The 20,398-nt window shown below is 41.7% G+C and overlaps 1 protein-coding gene across 3 annotated transcripts in view; it reads right to left on the minus strand.

Moving 5' to 3' along the window:
• Positions 1–20,398, minus strand: part of INPP5K (inositol polyphosphate-5-phosphatase K) — a 470,513-nt gene that overhangs the window by 377,738 nt on the left and 72,377 nt on the right. For all 3 annotated transcript variants that reach the window (XM_069226108.1, XM_069226107.1, XM_069226106.1), the window contains exon 2: positions 1,037–1,112. In XM_069226108.1, coding sequence (XP_069082209.1) covers positions 1,037–1,104 — 68 coding nt within the window. In that variant the 5' untranslated portion in view covers positions 1,105–1,112. The remainder of the gene's footprint in view (positions 1–1,036; positions 1,113–20,398) is intronic.

A 20,398-nucleotide genomic window follows, 5' to 3' on the forward strand; every position in this document is an offset into this window, starting at 1 on the left:
TGTGAACACCTACAGTTTGTTTGTCTTTGTTGCGCGGTGACACTGATAATGCAAAGCATAGCAAGTGGCCTAACTATAAACAAGGCAGCCATCTTAGAAGAATTAAATAGTTAAATGGGCTAAGACAGAGCAAGCTAAGTAGGTTAAAAGTCACTAGGTGAAGGGGGCACGAGTCTGCAAGCCAGAGGCTAAGCTAACTCCTGTTATCCCATTAAAACGAACTAGGATTCACAACAACTACACCATTTCAGTCTGAACCCAGTCATATGGAAATCGGTCTTGACCCTGCTCCGCATGGGATAATCCATCATCAACTGCCAGGACAGATCCTCCCTGGACCAGAAACACGCATCACTCTCCCCTATTCAGTGCCATCTCCTTCCGTTCATTTGCTGCCTTCTGTTGCAGTAAAATTTGATCTTCAAAAGCAGGCTTGCTTATTGCCATCTGGAACATATGAGCATCTTCTGAAGCCCAGATCAAGCTGAATAAAGGCATTTAGTGGCTGTAGCTAATTTTCTATCAGAAGAAAGACAGCTTTCTGGGGGTGTGGGGGGTTTGGGGGGAGGATTCCTTACTTGCATGATATCCTCTGTGTCTTCAAGTATCATAAAAGTATCTAAAAACAATACAGGAGCAGTGAGTTGAGAAGCTGCAGCAGGGCTTTAAGTCCTTTATTAACTTTAAAGAAGCAGGCACATCTGAAGTGAGAGGACAGTCTCACAGAGGTGAAAAGTCATTGACCTAGCCATTAGGTTGCAGTGAAATCATGTCTGGGTATATGGGCTTCTAGCAGGACAGCAAACGTAAACAGAATGAATTTTAGGAGCCATGCCTGAAGGAACCTTTTAGGTGGGAATCAATTTCCAAAACATTCTCAAGTATGTGATTAGTTCTGAAGAGTGGATCTTCCGTATTGATTACGTTTTGAAATAAGAGCTGCCCATTAGCTCTGAAGCAGCTATTGATTTAATCCCTAGAGAACAGAAGAGAGGTATGCATTTAAAGATCTCTTCAAACAAAGACCAACTCTTACCTGAGCTTCTTCTGTGAGGGCTCTAGGTCTGCTCCTTTGAATGCTGGAGATAGCCCAGCAAGATCCATTGTCAAACCTGAAAAATACAAAGGTTTTGTGCATTGAAGAACAAGACTGGACAGCAGAATATATTACACTGTAAGCCAATGACCAAACACCCTCATTAGAAAGTGAGACCCAACACCACCTAACAGGAAATAAACAATGCACATGAAGTTATGAAGCATAAGATTTTAGTGATCATAAACTATTTCAAGCACCTACGAAGGAGTATGGATGCCACAAGCAGTGGTCACATTCTCCCAAGTCTTATTCTAAACATAAATACATTTTTGGAAAGCAATTGAAAGTTTGGGTCCACAAGGACCTTAAAAACCTTGTTCTGAAAACTCATACACAAAATGGAGTGGTGTGGCTTCACCAGTCAGACTCTGATGTACAATTTTGGTAATTTCTGACCAGTATGATATTTGTAACCTTATCACAATCAGAACAAAGGCCAAAAGGCATGTCTCATTGACTGGAGAAATGTTTTGAATTTCAAGCCAAACGTGTGTACTTTGGTTGGCTCTAGTGACCTATCAGTCCCACCAAAGTAGGTTAAATACTGCCTCCTTCGACCAATTAACCCATACTTCATCTGGCTTTTTGAAATTTACATTCCATAGCAGAGGTGCCAACTATCTTAAGTTCATAAAATACACAAAGGTGATAGGAGGAATGCTTGTAAATAGTCTAAGCACTGGTAGTCGCATAGGGAAGCATTCTTATGTATTATGTAATGTCTTAAGTGGCTAAGAGTATGCCTCAACATGGGGCCCTTGTCAGTGTGACAGAATCCGAGCTATACCTCAGTGACAAGGTTTAATAAGGATACCACCAGTCTGGGTTTGCTTGTGGTCTCTTGTCTGGCAGTTTTGGCATGGTTTCCCAAGAAGGTCCATTCTAAATTGCCTAGAGTGGTACAGTGGGCAAAAAACTATGGGTTAGAATGCTACCCTGAGGGCGGGCAAAAATACTATCGGTTAGAATACTACCTTGTATGATTGCTAGTGTTTATACTACTTGAATGCACTTCTCTTCATCTTTTGTGGATATTACTTACAAGAAGTACAGTTTGATGGGTTGCAGACTCTCTTTTTTGTTGGATAAACCTTTGCCTCTGGAACATCTTTCTCTGGTAATCTGACCACAAGAAGAAGAGCTGACCTACCCAGCAAGGAATGGGGTAGACCCTAACTGCCAGGAAGACCAATCTCTCAGCATGTACAGTCCTGTACTTATTATTTCCAGCGGGTGCAGGTGTAGCTGTACTATATCCCTAGATTAAAGCCTTCCAATCAACACTGATTGATCTTCTGAGGCCAGTGGGTACCCCATATCAGTGGGAACCCTCACAACTGGAAAACCTTATATGTGAGTGTCCAGTTTTGAGATATTGATCCCTAAAATTTGGGACCATGGAGAGACTTAATAACTAGTGATGGACCACCCATCTCTAAGCCCTCCTACCCTCTCCTGACTGTGCCACCATCTTCGGTTTATTTTCCTTTCCAATCTCTCCTCCATTGGCTTATGTATTGCCCACAAAGCAATCCCCAGTCCGCTCTAGTCAGCACTCTTCTCTTTACCTGCCCTGAAGCCTTCTCTAGCATCCATTATTTTTTCTGAGAAACTGTCTAAACGTCGTTTTACTTATACCCTCTATTTTTCTCAATGAAGGTAAAGACCAGAGCGAATACTACCCAACATTCTACATCACTTACAAAAACCCTCCATGAAAAATTAGCAGAACTTGCACTCCCCTGTCCCATAAGGAAATGACACCACCGTTAAGCCATTTCATCTACATTTATAAATCCCTGACACCACAACCTCAACCTGCCAACTTCCACCACAATGCTCTCCAGATCTAAAACCTTTCAAGCTGTGTCATTTCCTACCACTCTTGTGGTCAGCATAGAACACCTACAAATGGATAACAGTTGACAACTCTTCCTGACAAAGCCAAATCTCAAGCTATATCAGAAATACTTTCACCATGTCAGCAAACCGTGTGTTGAGATTGTTAAAGGTCAATTGTCCCTCTCACCCCCCTCCACCCCACCGAACAGCACAAGCATGCCGTTACACCACTGCTCAGACATAGCAAGATATCAAAACAAGCTTCAAACAAAATTTCTTGCCAACCAAATAGCTATCCCAACATCAGCAAGTTAGGGATTCCACTTGCTCTCCTGGGCACCAACACAAGCATGTCCGCTGACATTCCATCTGGACTTAGCTAAACATCAAGACAATCCTGCATCTCATTAGTTTTATTTGGGTAAAAATAAAAAAAACAGCACAATGCATTCAACACAAAGTCAAAAATAAAAATTCATCAAACCTCAAACAACATTTAAGAAAATATTGTTTCATAAAACATCATGGCTAATATACCCAGGCAAAATTATCCTCTACAGTCGATGTACAGTGCGAGGTTCATAACAATAATTAGCTATCTATTTATTGTTGGCAGAGCTTAATTTAATAGCCATATTTAAAAAGTGATCCACAGCCTAACAGGGTAGAGCTGAAGACATCATTTTTAAATATAAAAAAATACAAAAATGTGTCGCTCTCTCTTCACACAGTAACAAGTTACATAACTTGTGCTGGTCTGCAGAAATCACAAAAAACATAAACTGCATCATAATTTGAGTGATAGGTTAAGAAAAGGGCATGTTTAGCTTACTTTGTCAGGTACTTATCGCTTAGGAAAAGGTGACAGATGGTAAGCAATACCCACTGTAAACCTAGAAAACATATTAGTTCAAGGACATTAAGAACTAAGTTCATGTCAGGCTGAAAAACAGGAGTAGAGCTTATATAAGTGAAACATCTAACTGTGGACATGGCAAGTTCAATATCTTCCCTAGATATGGATTTTCTGTCCATGAGTGCTTTTTACCCAAGACCTTTCAGAGTTTATAATATGACATGGACTAACAAACAGTTTGGGCAACCTATTATGAAAAAAAAACCTGACGTAGTTTAGCCAGTCGATCTTGTCTGAAGACTCCAAATTCATGCAATCTCAAATAACCTCCTGTGTCAGACTGGCTACCAGATTGAGACAAACAGAAACCCACATAGGATGTGGCACCAGCTTTTTAACATACTCCAGATAAAGAAAATCTAATTCATTGTGATAAATATAATGTGAGATACCCTGAGCAAGACCCAACTAATATCTATAACACCAATTCTCCTCATTTGTAGGTTTGGCCCATCAGTAGTAGTCCAGACATGTGCACACTGCTATGAGGCAAGTATAGAAAAATGTTACAAAACTTTAACTATTGGTTTATAGCCTGAAACACAGTAGATTCAGAGACACTGCACATTTCTGCCATCTAGAATTGGACACAAACATTGCAAGACGTTTTTATTCAAAGAAGCTTTGGGTCTTGAGATACCCCGTCACAACACCCTAAGGCTCACAATGTACTAATGTACCATGTGTAGGAAGTTGGCTCTGTATATACTATCTCAAAGTGAGAGATAGTGTGCGCAGAGTCCAAGTGTTCCCCTTAGAGGTAAGATAGTGGCAAAATTAGATCATTCTAATGCTCTATTTTGTGGTAGTGTGGTCGAGCAGTAGGCTTATCAAAGGGTAGTGTTAAGCATTTGTTGTACACATACAGGCAATAAATGAGGAACACACACTCAAAGACTTTACTCCAGGCCAATAGTTGTTATATAGAAAAATGTATTTTCTTAATTTATTTTTAGAACCACAAGTTCAAGATTTGAAGTAAATACATAAAATGCAAGGTACTCCACACCGTAAGTTAGTAACTTTGAATTAGAGCAATAACATATACAGTTTTTGTTAAAATGGCAATAAGCTATTTTAAAAGTAGACAGTGCAAAAATCAACAGTTCCTGGGGGAGGTAAGTATTGGTTAGATTGTGAGGTAAGTAAGATACTTACAAGTCTCAGTTCCTGGGCATAGGCAGCCCACCGTTGGAGGTTCAAGGCAACCTCAAAGTTACCACACCAGTAGCTCAGAGCCGGTCAGGTGCAGAGGTCAGAGAGGTGCCCAAAACACATAGGCGCCTATGAAGAACAGGGGTGCTCCGGTTCCAGTCTGCCAGCAGGTAAGTACCTGCGTCCTTGGGGGGCAGACCAGGGGGGTTTTGTAGAGCACTGGGGGGGACACAAGTAGGCTTACAAAGCACACCCTCAGCGGCACAGAGGTGGCCAGGTGAAGTGTGCAAAGCAGGCATTGGGTATTGTATAGGAAACAATGGAGAGACCCGGGGGTCACTTTAGCGGTGCAGGCAGGGCACAGGGGGAATTCTTGGGCCAACCCCCACCTGAGCTAGGCAGAGGGTCGCCTGGGGGTCACTCCTGCACTGTGGTGCGGTTCCTTCTGGTCCTGGGGGGCTGTGGGTGCAGTGCTTGGTCCAGGCGTCGGGTCCCTTGTCACAGGCAGTCGCGGTCAGGGGGAGCCTCTAGATTCTCTCTGCAGGCGTCGCTGTGGGGCTCCAGGGGGGTCGTCTCGGGCTACTCACAAGGTCGCAGTCGCCTGGGAGTCCTCCCTGTGGTGTTGGTTCTCTGGATCTCGAGCCGGGGGCATCGGGTGAAGTCTCACGCTTCCGGCTTTGAAAGTTGCAGAAAAGTTGCAATACTGTGCTGTTTCTTGAGCAGAGCCACTGCTCACGGAAGTTCCTTCGTCCTTAGGTTCAGGGCAGTCCTCTGAGGCTTCAGAGGTCGCTGGTCCCTGGTGGATGCGTCGCTGTTGCAGTTTTTTGAGTCAGGAGACAGGCTCGTAGGTCTGGGGCCAAAGCAGTTGTCGTCTTGCGTCGTCTATTCAGGGCTTGCAGGTCAGCAGTCCTTCTTCTTGTTTCGGTTGCAGGAATCTGATTTCCTGGGTTCTTGGGTGCCCCGAAATACAAAATCTAGGGATGTGTTTAGGTCTGGGAGGGCAGTAGCAAATGGCTACTGTCCTGGAGGGTGGCTACACCCTCTTTCTGCCTCCTCCCTGAGGGTAGGGGACACATCCCTAATCCTAATGTTGCGAATCCTCCCAATTTAAGATGGAGGATTTCTAAAGGCAGGGGTCACCTCAGCTTAGGGCACCTTAGGGGCTGTCCTGACTGGTGGGTGACTCCACCTTGTTTTTCTAATTATCTCCTCCAGCCAATCCGCCAAAAGTGGGGGCAGTGGCTGAAGGGGCAGCCATCTCCACTAGCTGGGATGCCTTGTGGAGCTGTAACAAAGGGGATGAGCCTTTGAGGCTCACCCCCAGGTGTTACAGTTCCTGCAGGGGGAGGTGAGAAGCACCTCCACCCAGTTCAGGCTTTGTTCCTGGCCAAAGAGTGGCAAAGGCACTCTCCCCATGTGGCCAGCAACTCGTCTGGTTGTGGCAGGCTGGCAGAAACTGGTCAGCCTAACACTAGAAGTCGGATTGGTATTCAGGGGGCATCTCTAAGATGCCTTCTGGGTGCATTTTACAATAAATTCCACACTGGCATCAGTGTGCATTTATTGTGCTGAGAGGTTTAATACCAAACTTCCCAGATTTCAGTGTAGCCATTATGGAACTGTGGAGTTCGTGTTTGACAAACTCCCAGACCATATACTCTTATGTCTACCTGGACTTACAATGTCTAAGGTTTTGCTTAGACACTGTAGGGGCATAGTGCTCATGCACATATGCCCTCAACTGTGGTATAGTGCACCCTTCCTTAGGGCTGTGAGGCCTGCTAGAGGGGTGACTTACCTATGCCACAGGCAGTGTGAGGTTGGCATGGCACTCTGAGAGGAGTGCCATGTTGACTTAGTCATTTTCTCCCAACCAGCACACACAAACTGTGAGACAGTGTGCATGTGCTGAATGAGGGGTCCCCAGGGTGGCATAAGACATGTTGCAGCCCTTAGAGACTTTATCTGGCATCAGGGCCCTTGGTACCATTTACAAGGGACTTATCTGAGTGCCAGTGCTGTGCCAATTGTGGAAGCAAAGGTACAGTTTAGGGAAAGAACACTGGTGCTGGGGGCTAGTTAGCAGGGTCCCAGCACACTTTCAATCATAACTTGGAATCAGCAAAAGGCAAAAAGTGAGGAGGTAGCCTCAGATTGTGTCTCCAAACCCCCCCCCCCCCCCAATGCCCCCACGAGGGCGAGTGTAGTAAAGTGAAACAGGACAGGAAATGTATAGAGATACACTGTGAATAAATATATAAGTTAAGTAAACATCGGAAGGACACGTGAAACTTCAGCACTACAAGGTACAAAACTATAGTTATGGAGTTGTCATAAATATCATTTTTTGTCTTCCCCTTTAATGGCCTGAATTTAATGGCAAAAAGGATGCTAGCATTATACATGATCTTTTATTTGCTCTCTCTGAGCAGCAACCTTAAAAATTCTAAGTTTAAAACACAACTACATCATAATAATATAAAACTCTCAAGTCCATATATGTCGCTCTGTCCTCCATGTTCTTCCTTGCTGCTTCTGAGTGATGAGTATTCTCTAGTGTTTGTTAAGAATTGTTTTATACTTAAGTTGTTTTAATTTAATGTTATTGTTTCAGTTAATTAAAACCAATTTATGGGTTCTAGGGTAACTTTCATATAAATATATATAATGTTTATTTAGTTAAACAATCTGCTGTTAGCTAATATGAGTTTTTCAAGTTAACGTGGTGATTTCATGAATATTTGTATCCAAACAGGATTGAAAAGTAAAGAGACATAATAATTCTCAAATATGATAAACTGAATGTACTTGCTGAAACCTAACTCGTCTCTTCTCGAGGAGATGCACTCGAGCGCAGCGTTGGTGCCATTTGGAAGGGCTTAATTAGACTAGAATGCATTCCGAAAAGTGCTGCCATCTTGGTAGAGGGTGACGCATTGCGTAGGCCTCTTTCAAAGCTGCCCTTGTGGAAACTGACTTACACGTGTAGGGCGCTTGTTTTTAAAGGTGTTTCACCTTTTTTTGCAATGTTTATGCTGACGTGCTAGAGAGGTGCTTGCCCATTAGAAACAGCTGTTGAAACAAAACAGCAATTGACTGACACAACTGCAGAACGGCTTCGGAGCAATGAATACATGAAAATACACATTACACCAAAGAAAAACTGAATAACATCATAATTCTATATTTATTCAAAGATAGTTATATAATTTTCATCAGCTACGTCAGAGCAGGATCCTGTTAACTTAGCACAGGAAGATTTAATTAGGAAAATTGTTGCAAAAGAGATACAATATGCATGCAAGTATTCAGTTAAGGAGGTTTTCACTTCTAAACGTATAAGGGATCAGGATGAGGATGAGTATTTTCCAGTTTCTGAAGGGGAAGGTGAATGTAATAGGGGACCAGGAGGAAACAGAAAAGAGAAAGAGAAAACATATAAAGAAAAAGGTGAGAAAGGAGTCCTTAGAGGCTCATCCTGAGCGACATACAAGATGGGCAGTCAAGCAAAGTCATTAGAAGATGAGAAAGAATTCCAGTATTAGCAGTCTGATAACCGTCACGATTTGGACGAGTACATATTATACTTGGATTATAAAGATGACAAAGATGGGATGACAATGACAACTTAAGAAAAAAAGAGAAGAGAAAGGACATGGTACTGGACCCAATGGGTGAAAAACTGTTTGACCCCAGAGAAATAAAACATCCAAAAAGGAAGAAGTGGTGGCCACTTGATCATGTGGCAGAGTATAATAAGGCGTGGTTGAGAATGCCACTTGAGAAGGAAAAGAGAAATGTTATGAGGGCAGAATGTTAACATCCCATCATAGAGTAGAAAGTTACTATGACACCTACTATTGATCTTGAGAGGATCACATATTTATTTAAGATGGGCAAAGATCCAAGAAAAAGGTTAGAGAAATCTTTAAAGTTCTGCCAGGACAAGGTCTTAGATATTCTTGGCCCGGTGGCAAGAATATTTGATTTAGTAGAGGAAGTGTATTTAAAGGTAATGGATGTAATTATCCATTTGTTGAGAGGATGGTGCCAAAGAGCCATATACTTTAGAGGCAATGCAGATGCTAGTTTGCTAGCTGGAAGATGTAAAGCAATCTTGAGGCGGATTAATCCTAGGTTAGGAGATTTCGCAGTTAAACAATCAACCGAAGAGCCAAAAGGTCTCTTGTTTAGAGATGGCATTGTAAAAAATATTGCTAAATATGTACAAACTATTACGAGCATTGATAAGGCACAATTTACAATGAAGAAAGTGTTCTCATGGCTCAGTTTTTATGGATGGGCTAGGAGGAGAGGGTAACCTCCCGGTCGATGGTATTATAAGTACCATTTCAAAGGGAACCAAACTGGTTTTCAGAGAGGATGATACTATAAGCAGAGGACATAATTTTATCCCCAAAAAGGGGGAGGAGGCAGAGCAAGAGCTTCAAGAGCTAGAAATCAAGGACAGTTTACCTCCACAAACCAAGGTGAGTATGCGGCTAGATTTTGGTTCTATTCAAAAAGGTGTTGAAAGGAGAATAGGTATGTCAGTGGGAAAGAATTACAAAAGACACTTGGGTTATTTAAACTGTGAAAGGTTATCAGTTAGAGTTGTACTCAGAACCGTATCAGAGCAAGAAACCAAAACAGTTACGCTTTCACCTGAAATTGGAGGATATTGTGACAGAAGAGGTGATGCAAACGTTAAGAAAAAACACAATTGTGAAAACAGCAGAGGACAAAAGAGGCTTTGTTAGTACCCTTTTTGGCAGAAACAAAGGACATAGGGTGGAGACCAGTAGTAAATTGGATGGAATTATATCAGTTTGTAACATATGGACGTTTCAAGACGGAGGGTATCCATCTTTTGAGAGAAGTTATTGGAGGGTAATTGGATGGTGAAATTGGATCTCAATGATGCATATTTCACAATTTCAATTCATCCTGCGAGCCAAAGGTTATTACAATTCAGATGGAAAAGCCAACTGTACCAGTTTTGATGTCCTCCTTTCAATGCGTCATCTGCCCCTTGGGTGTTTTACAAAGGTTCTTCGACCTGTAGTAGGTTATCTAAGAAAGAAGGGCGTACGACTGATTGTTTATCTAGTCATCATTCTCATAATGAATCAAAGTGAGGAAGATATGAGGAACAATTTGAATATGGTGAAAAATCAGTTAGAAACACTGGGATTTTTAGTAAATGTGGAAAGGTCAGTAATCATTCCAAGTCAGGCTTTGGAATTTTGGGGTTTTATTGTAGATACTAAAAAATGCCAACTGCAGTTAGCAGCGAACAAAATAAAGAAGATCAAAGAAGGTGTTGAAAGTTTAAGTAATTTAGCGCGGATTATTGGTTTACTTTCAGCTTCAATTCAGGCAATCTTCCCAAGTCCATTGCATTAGAGGGCTCTGCAGAGATTAAAGAAAGCTGCTTTGGCAGGAGGTTTATGGTAAGGAGACAAGATACCATTGAATGTGGAAGAAAAAGAAGAGTTGAAATGGTGGTTGGAAAATTTGGAGGCATGGAATGGGTGTGTGATAGTTGGAATAAAACCAGATTATATTCTTGACACAAAGGAAAGTTTGTTTGGATTTGGAGAAATTTGCTAGAATTTAGAGGCAGGAGGACCAGGAAGTATGTTGGAGAGGAGAGATCATATCAATTGTTTATTGATGATGCCAGGATTATTTGCTCTTCGAAGTTTCAAACGAACTGCAAGGGATGTCGGTATTATTGAAAATGGACAATGTAATGGCGGTAGCTTATACCAACAAGCTTGATGGGAGCAGATCAAGCATGGTGGGAGCAATTTAGCATCATAAATGTAGATGGTTTGTCTAGAACACAAGATTGCACTGAAAGCAGAATATTTCCCAGGGCAACACAATGTAGTGGTTGTTTCAAGACAATTCAGACATTGTTAGAGATGTGGATCTCTGTGCATCAAGACTGACTTATCAGTTGAAAGAGTAATACAGTTGGAGACCGGATTCAGAAGCTGTAGCAGTGGATGCATTTCTGCAAGACTGCACAGGGAAGAAAGGTTATGCGTGTCTTCCTTTTTTTAAGATGCACAGAGTTTTGATGCATTGCAGGAAGCAGAAATGTCTGATAGTGTTAGTGGCACCTTTTTGGAACACCCAAGCGTGATTTCCAAGAGTTTTAACAATGGCCGTGGCGAAGCCTTATTTGATCAAGTGCAAGAAGGGTTTAATAGTAGGAGAAACGTCCTTTAGAGAGAGAAAATCCTTTAGTTCTATTGGGTTTGGAGAGTATCAGGAAATCAGGTAGATTCACAAAGCTTTCGGAAACAGCTTCATGACTGCTTAATGAGCCTTAGGCCCCAGGAACTAAAAAAAGATACACAAGTGCATGGGGAGCATGGTTACGTTGGTTCATGACAAGGGATCTGGATCCTGTGGAAGCTGATGAGATGAAGGTGGCTAATTTTTTTAGCAGATCTCTTTGATAAAGTTTTATCTTCCGGACCTGTAAACTGTCATCATTCTGCAATTGAAGCAGGTCATTCTTTGATTCAAGGAGTCTCAATTGGTCAGAGCCCTCTTTGTGTAGGGGTATGAAAGGGATAAGATCAAGGAGATGACTGAAAACGAGGTATGAATCTCTTCGGGATATTGATTTGGTTTTAAGAATGTTTCAAAACTGGCCTAGTAACAAGTATCTAGGAGTGAGAGTTGACTTGGAAATTAGAAACCCTTTTGAGTCAAATGTGAGAGCCTTAGATTTATCAAATAGGTATTAACAACCAACAGGAGTGCTGTTTAAAATATGGGAAAGAACTTGCCGGTCATTACGACCCTGGAGGTCTTCAGATTGCCAGGGTAGAGGTAGCGGTGGCGGTCGGACCGCCGCCAATGTGGCGGTCCAGCGGCCACATTACAAACACAGCAGTTGTAAATGTAAAGGCTGGCAGAAATGGGGTGGAGAGGGCTCCTGCACTTGGTATGGGCAGTGCAGGGGTCCCCATGACCAGCCCTGTCTCACTTTTCACTGTTTGCTGTGCAGACAATAAAAAGCACGATGGGTGCTGGTGTACCCTATGCAATGCAACATTGCTGCTGGCTCAACTATGAGCCGGCGTCAATGTTGTGGGCTGTTTCCCGCTGGACCAGCCCGCCCACTGACCCAGCGGGAAACTCGAAATGGAGCCCACTGGAAGGGGACCGCACAGGCAGTAACCTGACCACCGGAGTTTGGCGGACGGCCTTTTCCGTCCGCCAAACTCTTAATGACCCCACTATGTCTAATTTGATTTTGTACCCAACGTTAGATAATACACCAAAATTATGTGTGGTGAGATATATTAAAGAGGATGAATGCAGAATGCTGGAAAAGAGAGGAGGAACAGTTGTATGTTTAGCCATTTCATACAGTAACAAATGCAACCATTGCAAGGTGGGTTAAGTGTGCAATGAAGGAAGCAGGTATTGATTTGAATACATTTACTGCTCATTCAGTAAAGGGGGCTATGGCAAGTAAAACCTTTACGGCAGGTGGAAGGTTGGATGAAATATCAAGAAAGCGGCTGATTGGACTAATGCAGTTACATTTAAGAAGTTTTATTTTAGCCCAATACAACATGTTTCACGTTGTGCTTTAAGAAACTTTGAACGTGCATAATGCTAGCCTCCTGTCTTAGCATAAAATGCCGATTCTTATAGGTTAACTGAATTAAGAATTGTGATCTTATTAATAAAAAGCAAGCAGGCTAGTATTATCTCACCGCAACCTCCCAGTTTTTGGGGGAAGTGGTTTAAAGGTATTTGGAATACATACACAGAGGAATGATAAGATTTAAAGTGTATATTTAGGTTAAGAAACAGATATACTTATACGTTCTTGTTTTTTCAGACCAATAGAAGTGTTCAAGAGCATAGAAAAGAGGAATAGCTTGAGAAAGAGCAACAAAAGAGGAAGAAAATAGATGGCAGGGTGACTTATATGGACTTGAGAGTTCTATATTATTATGATGTAGTTGTGTTCTAAACATGGAACTTTTAGTGCTGCTGCTCAGAGGGAGTGAATATAGCCTTAGAACCCGCCGTAGCGGGCTCTATCGGCTATTAAAGGCCCGCTCCCGTGTTAAATGCCCAAGCCGAAGGCTATTAGAACATTCTGCCACTCAGGGCAGAATGTTCTATTAAAAAAACACAAATTGCTCACGGAGCCCGAGGGGATTAAAATCCCCTCGGGCTCCATGAGGCTTTGTTCACAGCTGCTGCTGTGAACAACGCGAACATTGGAATGTTGGCCCTGGGGGTTTTACCGGCCAGTAAAAGCCCAGAGCACTCCATTGTTTTCAATGGAGCTGCCAACTTCCAATGTTCTAATAAAAGATCATTCATAATGCTAGCCTACTTGTCTTTAATAAAATCATGATTTTTTCTTCAGTCAACCTATACGAATCAGCATTCCCCTTTTATGAGTGACGTGCTAACTAATTAATGAAAAGTGAATACAATGCTCAAGTCAAGTTTTATTTGCATAGTTAATTAAAACCACTGCATACCATTTCTATAAAAATATATAATCAACTCTAATACATTCATTTAAAATACAAAAAGTGCACTTCTACAGACCTTACTTCCACCTCAGATAAAGATATCTCCTGTTACACAGCAAACCTCTTTATTATTATGTCCTTCAAACCTATCATTAAAAAAATAAGCAAGTAGTCGGACCAGGGACTTTCGTGGTCAGATCTTATGCCAGTCCTTGCTCCGTTCGCAGGTTGCCTGTGCCTAATGTAAACCTATAACCTATCCAATCGCCAGTCCGTACTTCTTCTTTGTCCACCTAACTGCAGATTGGTCAGATCTTGCTCCACTCCTTCTTCTGTTTGCAAGCACAGTGCCTGCGCCTAAAGTAAAACCTATAAACTCTCCAATCAACAATCCGTACTCCTTCTTTAACCACCTAACCGTAGATTGTTGGGACAGAGTTACACCTTATCTCCAGTCCTTTCTGCTTCCTTTCTGCACATTGTAGAGCACGCCTTACTCCTACGTAATTGCTCATATTGTGGGTGCGGTGCAGGAATCATCTACACAGCTGTACGTTTGTAATTTAGCCGCCCTCGCTGCTTCACTTGGAAAATTATTTCTGGGTTGCATTGCTTCCTCTTTTGTCCAGTTCTTTTAGGAGCGGTTTTAGGAATTTTACCTCCTTACAGACTAAGGGAATTGATCTTCCACTTAACCAATTAATTACTTCATGTCTGCAAGAATGAATCTGAGGGGTTACCAGCGTTAGTTTCAATAGTTTTTTTATTCTGCGCCACGGGCACCGGACATAGGCAGAAAATGTGTACTAGTGACTCTTGTTTATAACTACAAAATCATCAATTTTGGTTTGGATGCTGGATTTTCCGATGTGGACTGAAGTCTTTGGGGGTCTATTTTCCCGAAGCGAAATAGCTAACTGGTTCTTTAAGGCCTGGGAAAAATGCGCTGAGAGATATTCCTGGGGTCTAATCTGGAGTACGAATTAATCATGGCACAGGCATGCCTTCTTTGCGCTAGGGTGTTTTTGTCTGTTGCATGGGACAACAACCGAACGGAGTAATTTGTTACTTGATTAAATCCCATTTTCCCATGCTACTCGCCCAGGCATCGTGCATTCCAAGTTCCTTGATTGCCTGGTGTACGTGTTTATCCCACGAGCCTTTTATGTTGCCGAGCTGCTGCTTCGCAATTTCCAGCCAGCATAGATTGTTGCCTGAACCGCTCTCAGAAGCCCACAGCTTCCAGTATAATTTGACGAAAGCACTCTTACTTTGGAAGGATTGATTTTTTTAAACCAAACTCAAGTTGCACATGGCTGGTGAGGCTGATTTAGGAACGTTAAACACCACTTTGATTACTTTGGTTTGAATCTTATTAAGAGTGTCTATTTCATGATTCCACGTGATTTTTGTGCCATAGGTAACCGTTGACATTAACTGCGTGGATATTACTGTAAGAAGATGACTTAGAGACGTACAACTCAGTTTCTTCTTTAATAATTTAAAACTAAACAGCAATGACTATGCTTTTGCATGCATAGCTGCTACATGGTATTTGCCAGTCATTCTGAGTTTCTGAGTTTCAAAATGACTCCTAGATTTTTATATGGAGTAACTCCCTGCACTGAATACAAGTGATTACGTCTAGTGCACATTCTTTTTTTAATATTGTTCTGTTCCTTCAAATATTACACTCAAGCATACTTAACTATATTTGTGGTATTTGATAATTTATTTGATCATTTTAAATTCATATTTATTCTGAAATTACAGTGTTCATAGAAGGCTGGGAACTGTTACATGTTGTCTTTCCAAGAGAACACTGTCTGATATAGTGAAATAGTTGAAATGGCTTTACACCATTCCTTGTTCAACAAAGCCCAGAATAATCAACAAAAACTAGGCATAAAGAGGTAAACATCAGAGAGGATGCTCATACCAGGAGACAGAAGGAGAGACAGTCACTCACACGCCTTAGCTGAAGCTGGGAGGCAGTCGGCCTTCACTATCTGACTAGTAGCGCTGCTGACTGTGCTTACCACAAGCGCACACATCTGCCTTTCTGACCTGCAAATACAACCTACTGTTCTGGAGTCAGGTATGCAGTGTGAACCATCTTTTGAAACCCTTACTAGGGATTTATTCTTAATGTTTTACTAATGTGCTAGGACCAGTATAGAGCTTACAGATAGTAAATGAGAGTGTTAGTGCTATACAATACACAGCAATATTGTTGGAGTATTTCTTTTACTGTTCAAGTTATTCATAAACTTCCTTGTTGCCTTAATGTTTATCTTCACTGTGTTAACAGTTCGTATTTATGCAGTAGGTGAGGTTTTCAGTTTTCAAATAAATATTTTAAAACACATATTTCATTTTCAAGTGAAGCTTGACTGATTAAATTTATGAAATAGAATTCGGTGATCCACTAAATATCATTGTCATGTCTCATGAGACTGAGGCCCTCATTATGAGTCTGCCGGTCAGACCTCCACCAATGCGGCGGTCCGAGCGTCATATTTCATCCCTGGAGGTCAGGCTGCGAGGAGCCTGCCAGCTCAGCCAGGATCAGGGAACCTGGCGGTAGGTGGCAGTCCTATTCCGCCAGGGCAGTGCTGCCCAGGGGATTACAACCTCATTCTCTGCCACCCATTTCATGGCGGTAACACCGCCATGAAAAGGCTGGTGGAGAACCGGTGTAGGGGTCTCGAGGGTGGGCCCTGCACTTCCAATACACTTACACTCGGCATGGGCAGTGCAGGGGCCCACCCTGGCCAATACCATTGCAATGTGCACTGTCTACTTTGCAGACAGTGAACATTGTGAGGGTGCTGGTGTTCCCTCCACTCTACAGCATTGTCGCTGGTGCGAGAACAAGCTGGAGACAATGCAGTAGTCTGTTTCCAGCTGGGCCAGCAGGCGGAAAGTGAAGTTTCCGCCCGCTGACCTAGCGGAAACATTCTTAATGGGCCTGCCTGGGAGGTAGCTGGTATGGCAGCAACCTTCCCGTTAGAAATTCGACAGGTGCTGAAAACCATCCACTGAACTCATAATCAGGTCCAGAGTGTTACCTGAAAGATATCCTATGCAATCTTTGCTCACTCCTTTGCAGTCCAACTGTTTTTCTGGTTTGGGTTGGCACACTGACTGAGTCGCTTGTGCCACAAGGTCAGAAATCCAAACCCTGCAACTCTAAAATAATTCTAGAGAATTTAACAGTGGCACCCAACATTGGGCACAAATTATTTAATATATGACTAATAATGGATGGCACACTCAAGAAACCAAGTATTGAAATTAGCAGAGAAGTCCATTGTAATATTTGTTACCTCCTCCTACCCTAGGTGCTACCCTTTTTTGCTGTAGGGTTGGCAAGCATTTAACTTATAAAAGGTTACTCCCCATTTTTTTATTTCTGGGTTTTGAAACTAATATGTGTTTAATCTGTTTGCTACAAATTGACAGACAGCTCCTATGGCAATAGGAGAAAACCAGAGGTCACCAATTACAAAACATCTCCTTCTAGAAGTGTCCCTATCACAGAGGTGCTGTAACATTTGTCATCAATAAATTCATTCAAGGGTGGAGTTTTTTGCTGCAGACCTCAACACAGGGAAATTTCATACATACATGCATAGGTGTAAACTAATTATGCACTCTACCATGATTTGGAAGTTCCTTTCGGATACCAAGAACACCAGGCATAGTTTGGTGGTCAACTACCTCATGTAGCTCAGAATGTTAGAATGGGACCCTCAAGTAAGGAGGGGCCCACTTACCTATAGTGGCTTGATATACACCATATCGATAGTGAATGTCTACAGAAGACAGGCTGTATGTTTTACATAAATCTATGACAGCTACTACTGGACGTTTACCACATGTGCATGTCGCACTACAGGCACCCACAAAAACATTTGAAATTCCATTCTTGGTTCCTTGAAAAACCAACCAGTTGGAAGCAGTCTATCCTCATACAACACCCCAGGACAACCATAGAATTTTCAATAAGTGTCTTCTCCTTTGGATGGTGCTGCCAGTAGATGACTGCAACACCTTGGGAAGTGTATTTGTGAGTATTTATACTATTACGCAAAGAACACCCTCATGAGGAGTGTTACTGTAAGTGTTAAAACAAGTACAAAATAATCACAGAGCTGCAAAAGCTCTAAATTATGGGATAACATTGATGGGAAATTTCGTAAAAAATTGCCTCAATTATTCTGAGTAACATCCAAGGAGAATCTGCATTCTGGCAGTTCATCAGAGGTTGGCAACAATCCCTGTTCAGGATCGTGAAGGGGAATTACCCAAAATTATTTCAAATCTTTACACCGATGTGAGACATGATACCTTAAGGTTTGTGGGCCCTTAAACCACATCTCAAAGCAAAAAATGAAGTTGGCAGTTCTGGCAAGGAGAAAGCCATGCCAGAGACTAAAAAGAGGCAGAAAGTTAAACAGAAAACAAAAACTGGCTCTCCCTCAACACAGTATTCCTTCACAAAGTTTAGGCTGGGAAGGATAATAAAGATAATATACAGACAGTAAATTTGTTTTTGTCCTTCTGTTAATTTGAAAACAAACACATATAGAAAGTATACTGTAATGAAGTGTCATCTATAGCTTTGACATCAGATTTTCGTTTAAAAAACCCCCCAAACAAAACATCATAGTTAATTTTGCAGACAAGTAGTTTACCGATAGATGAACAACATATTGCGAGAAATTATCACAGTATTCAGATAGATTTGTAAATGTTTGTCGTTGTTTAAGACTGGCAGATGAATTGAAGAAGTGCTTCTGTTGAAATGCCAGGGTTTCTCTATGCCAGCCCAAAATACTCCAGGCCACTAGAGTAAGGATTTATCGAGAATCATGTTGTAAGGTTGATTCTCTCGGTTGAGAAGTAGATTGGCAAAAGTTGGGATGAGAATTGGGAACAATTCCAGAACGGAGCGGAAAAATGCTGAGCCTGCCAAAAAGGGGTTACTAGTACTAACAAAGCTTGAAGGACATGAACTTGCGCTAGAACTCTAGCTATCGTGATGAACGGAGGAAAAGCATTGACGAGAAGAGACCAGTCCTGAAGAAATGCATCCGTCGCTACAGCTTGAGGATTTGGCCTCAAAAGGAAGGTGAGAAGCTGGATACTCAAATAAGATGCAAAAAGTCTAATGACATAATGCCAAGTTTTAAAGAAAGGTTTTTGAGTACTGACAGATGCAGACTACAATCGCTTGCATTTTCGAAGTGCCTAGAGCATCAATTTGCTATAGCATATAATTGTCCCTGAAGATATTCTGCTTGAACAAAAATCTTCTGTTGTAGACAGAATTCCCAAAATCTTTTTTGTCAGAGCTGCTAAAGGTTTGGATTTTGTTCCCTCTAGATGATTGATATACTTAACTGCCGAAAGATTGGCCATCCTTAGAAGAACAACTGATTTTGTCTTTTGCAAAAGTCAGAATTGCAAAGGAGCCTCCAAGCATCTCTAACCAATTTATCTGCTGTGGGACTTCTTCTCTGATTGTGCGCCCGACTCAATACTTTGCCAAACTTTGCTCCCCAGCCTGTCTGACCTGCATTGGGTTCTAAGACAGAAGCTGGGTCTCTAGAGAAAATGGCTCACACATTCCAAGCTACTAAGTTGTCTAGAAACCATTGAAGCTCCACCCCCGATTCTTGATCTAACTGAATTACACCTGAATAATGAATACCCTTGCAGAGATGTTGAATTTTTAGTCTCTGTAGAGCCCCATAATGCAAAGAACCTGGAAATATGGTTTGGATGGAGGAGGCAAAAAGGCATACAATTCTTTTCATAGATCAAGGAGAAACGACTGATAGATTTAGGATCTGTTGAATTTATTTTGTTAATATACTTAACCTTTTGTTGAAGAGGAAGCAAAGTTGAGGTTTTGGTTTCTATGAGAAGATCCAGGAATTGTATTTGAGCTGTGGGAACAAGAGAAGAGTTTTCTACATTCACTAGGCAAACCCAGAGATTGTAATGGGTGGAGGCATGTCTCTAAATGACATAATAGGAGATTTACGTCTTGGGCCATGAGAAGGAAATTGGTTAGATAAACAATTAACTTTATTCCCTGAGCTCTCAGATGAACCACCACAGGCCTCATCTTCATAAAGCACCAGGATGCTGAAGAGAGACCGAAAGGAAATGGCTGTGAATTTGTACACAGAATCTACCCCTTTAAATTGAAAGAATTTTCTGTAAAATGGATGAACTAGAATAGTGAGATATGCATCTTGGAGGTTTAAGTGGACCATCCAATCGCCTTCTAACAAAGAGACTCCGAGATGGTTTCCATCTTGAAATTGTTGTATACTATAAAGAACATTTTTAGATTTATGACAGGTGATACTTGTTGTTTTTACTGGGCACAAGAAATATCATGCTGAGAAAGCATATAGGTCTAATATTTCTATTGCATTCTTCAAAAAGTGAGAATGGATTTCTATATGTATCAGCTGGAATTGTTCTTTGGAACATTTTAGAGGATAGGCAAGATATGTTTGCAAGGGAAGTTGATAAAGGTCTATGCATTAACAATGATCCGTTTGTAGGACCCAAGGGTCTGAAGTGTACTTGTGCCTGGCCTGGATTGGAGAAAAAAAAAGGACGAAGACTAGAATTTAAAATTATTAAATGTGTTCAGAGTTACTCTTTGATGGAACCCGTGCTCCTGAAGCCTTTTCCTCTCTGGGGGTAGAACTGGGGTTTATATTCTTGAGTGAACGCAAAGAAGCCTCTGCAGAAATTGCCTTCCCGGGAGGCATAGAGGTGGTAAAGCAGCTTTGTCTTTTACCTACCCTGCCACAAATTCAGAAGCCAAAT

The sequence above is a fragment of the Pleurodeles waltl genome, chromosome 3_1, assembly GCF_031143425.1.
Source record: "Pleurodeles waltl isolate 20211129_DDA chromosome 3_1, aPleWal1.hap1.20221129, whole genome shotgun sequence".
Lineage (NCBI taxonomy): Eukaryota > Metazoa > Chordata > Amphibia > Caudata > Salamandridae > Pleurodeles > Pleurodeles waltl.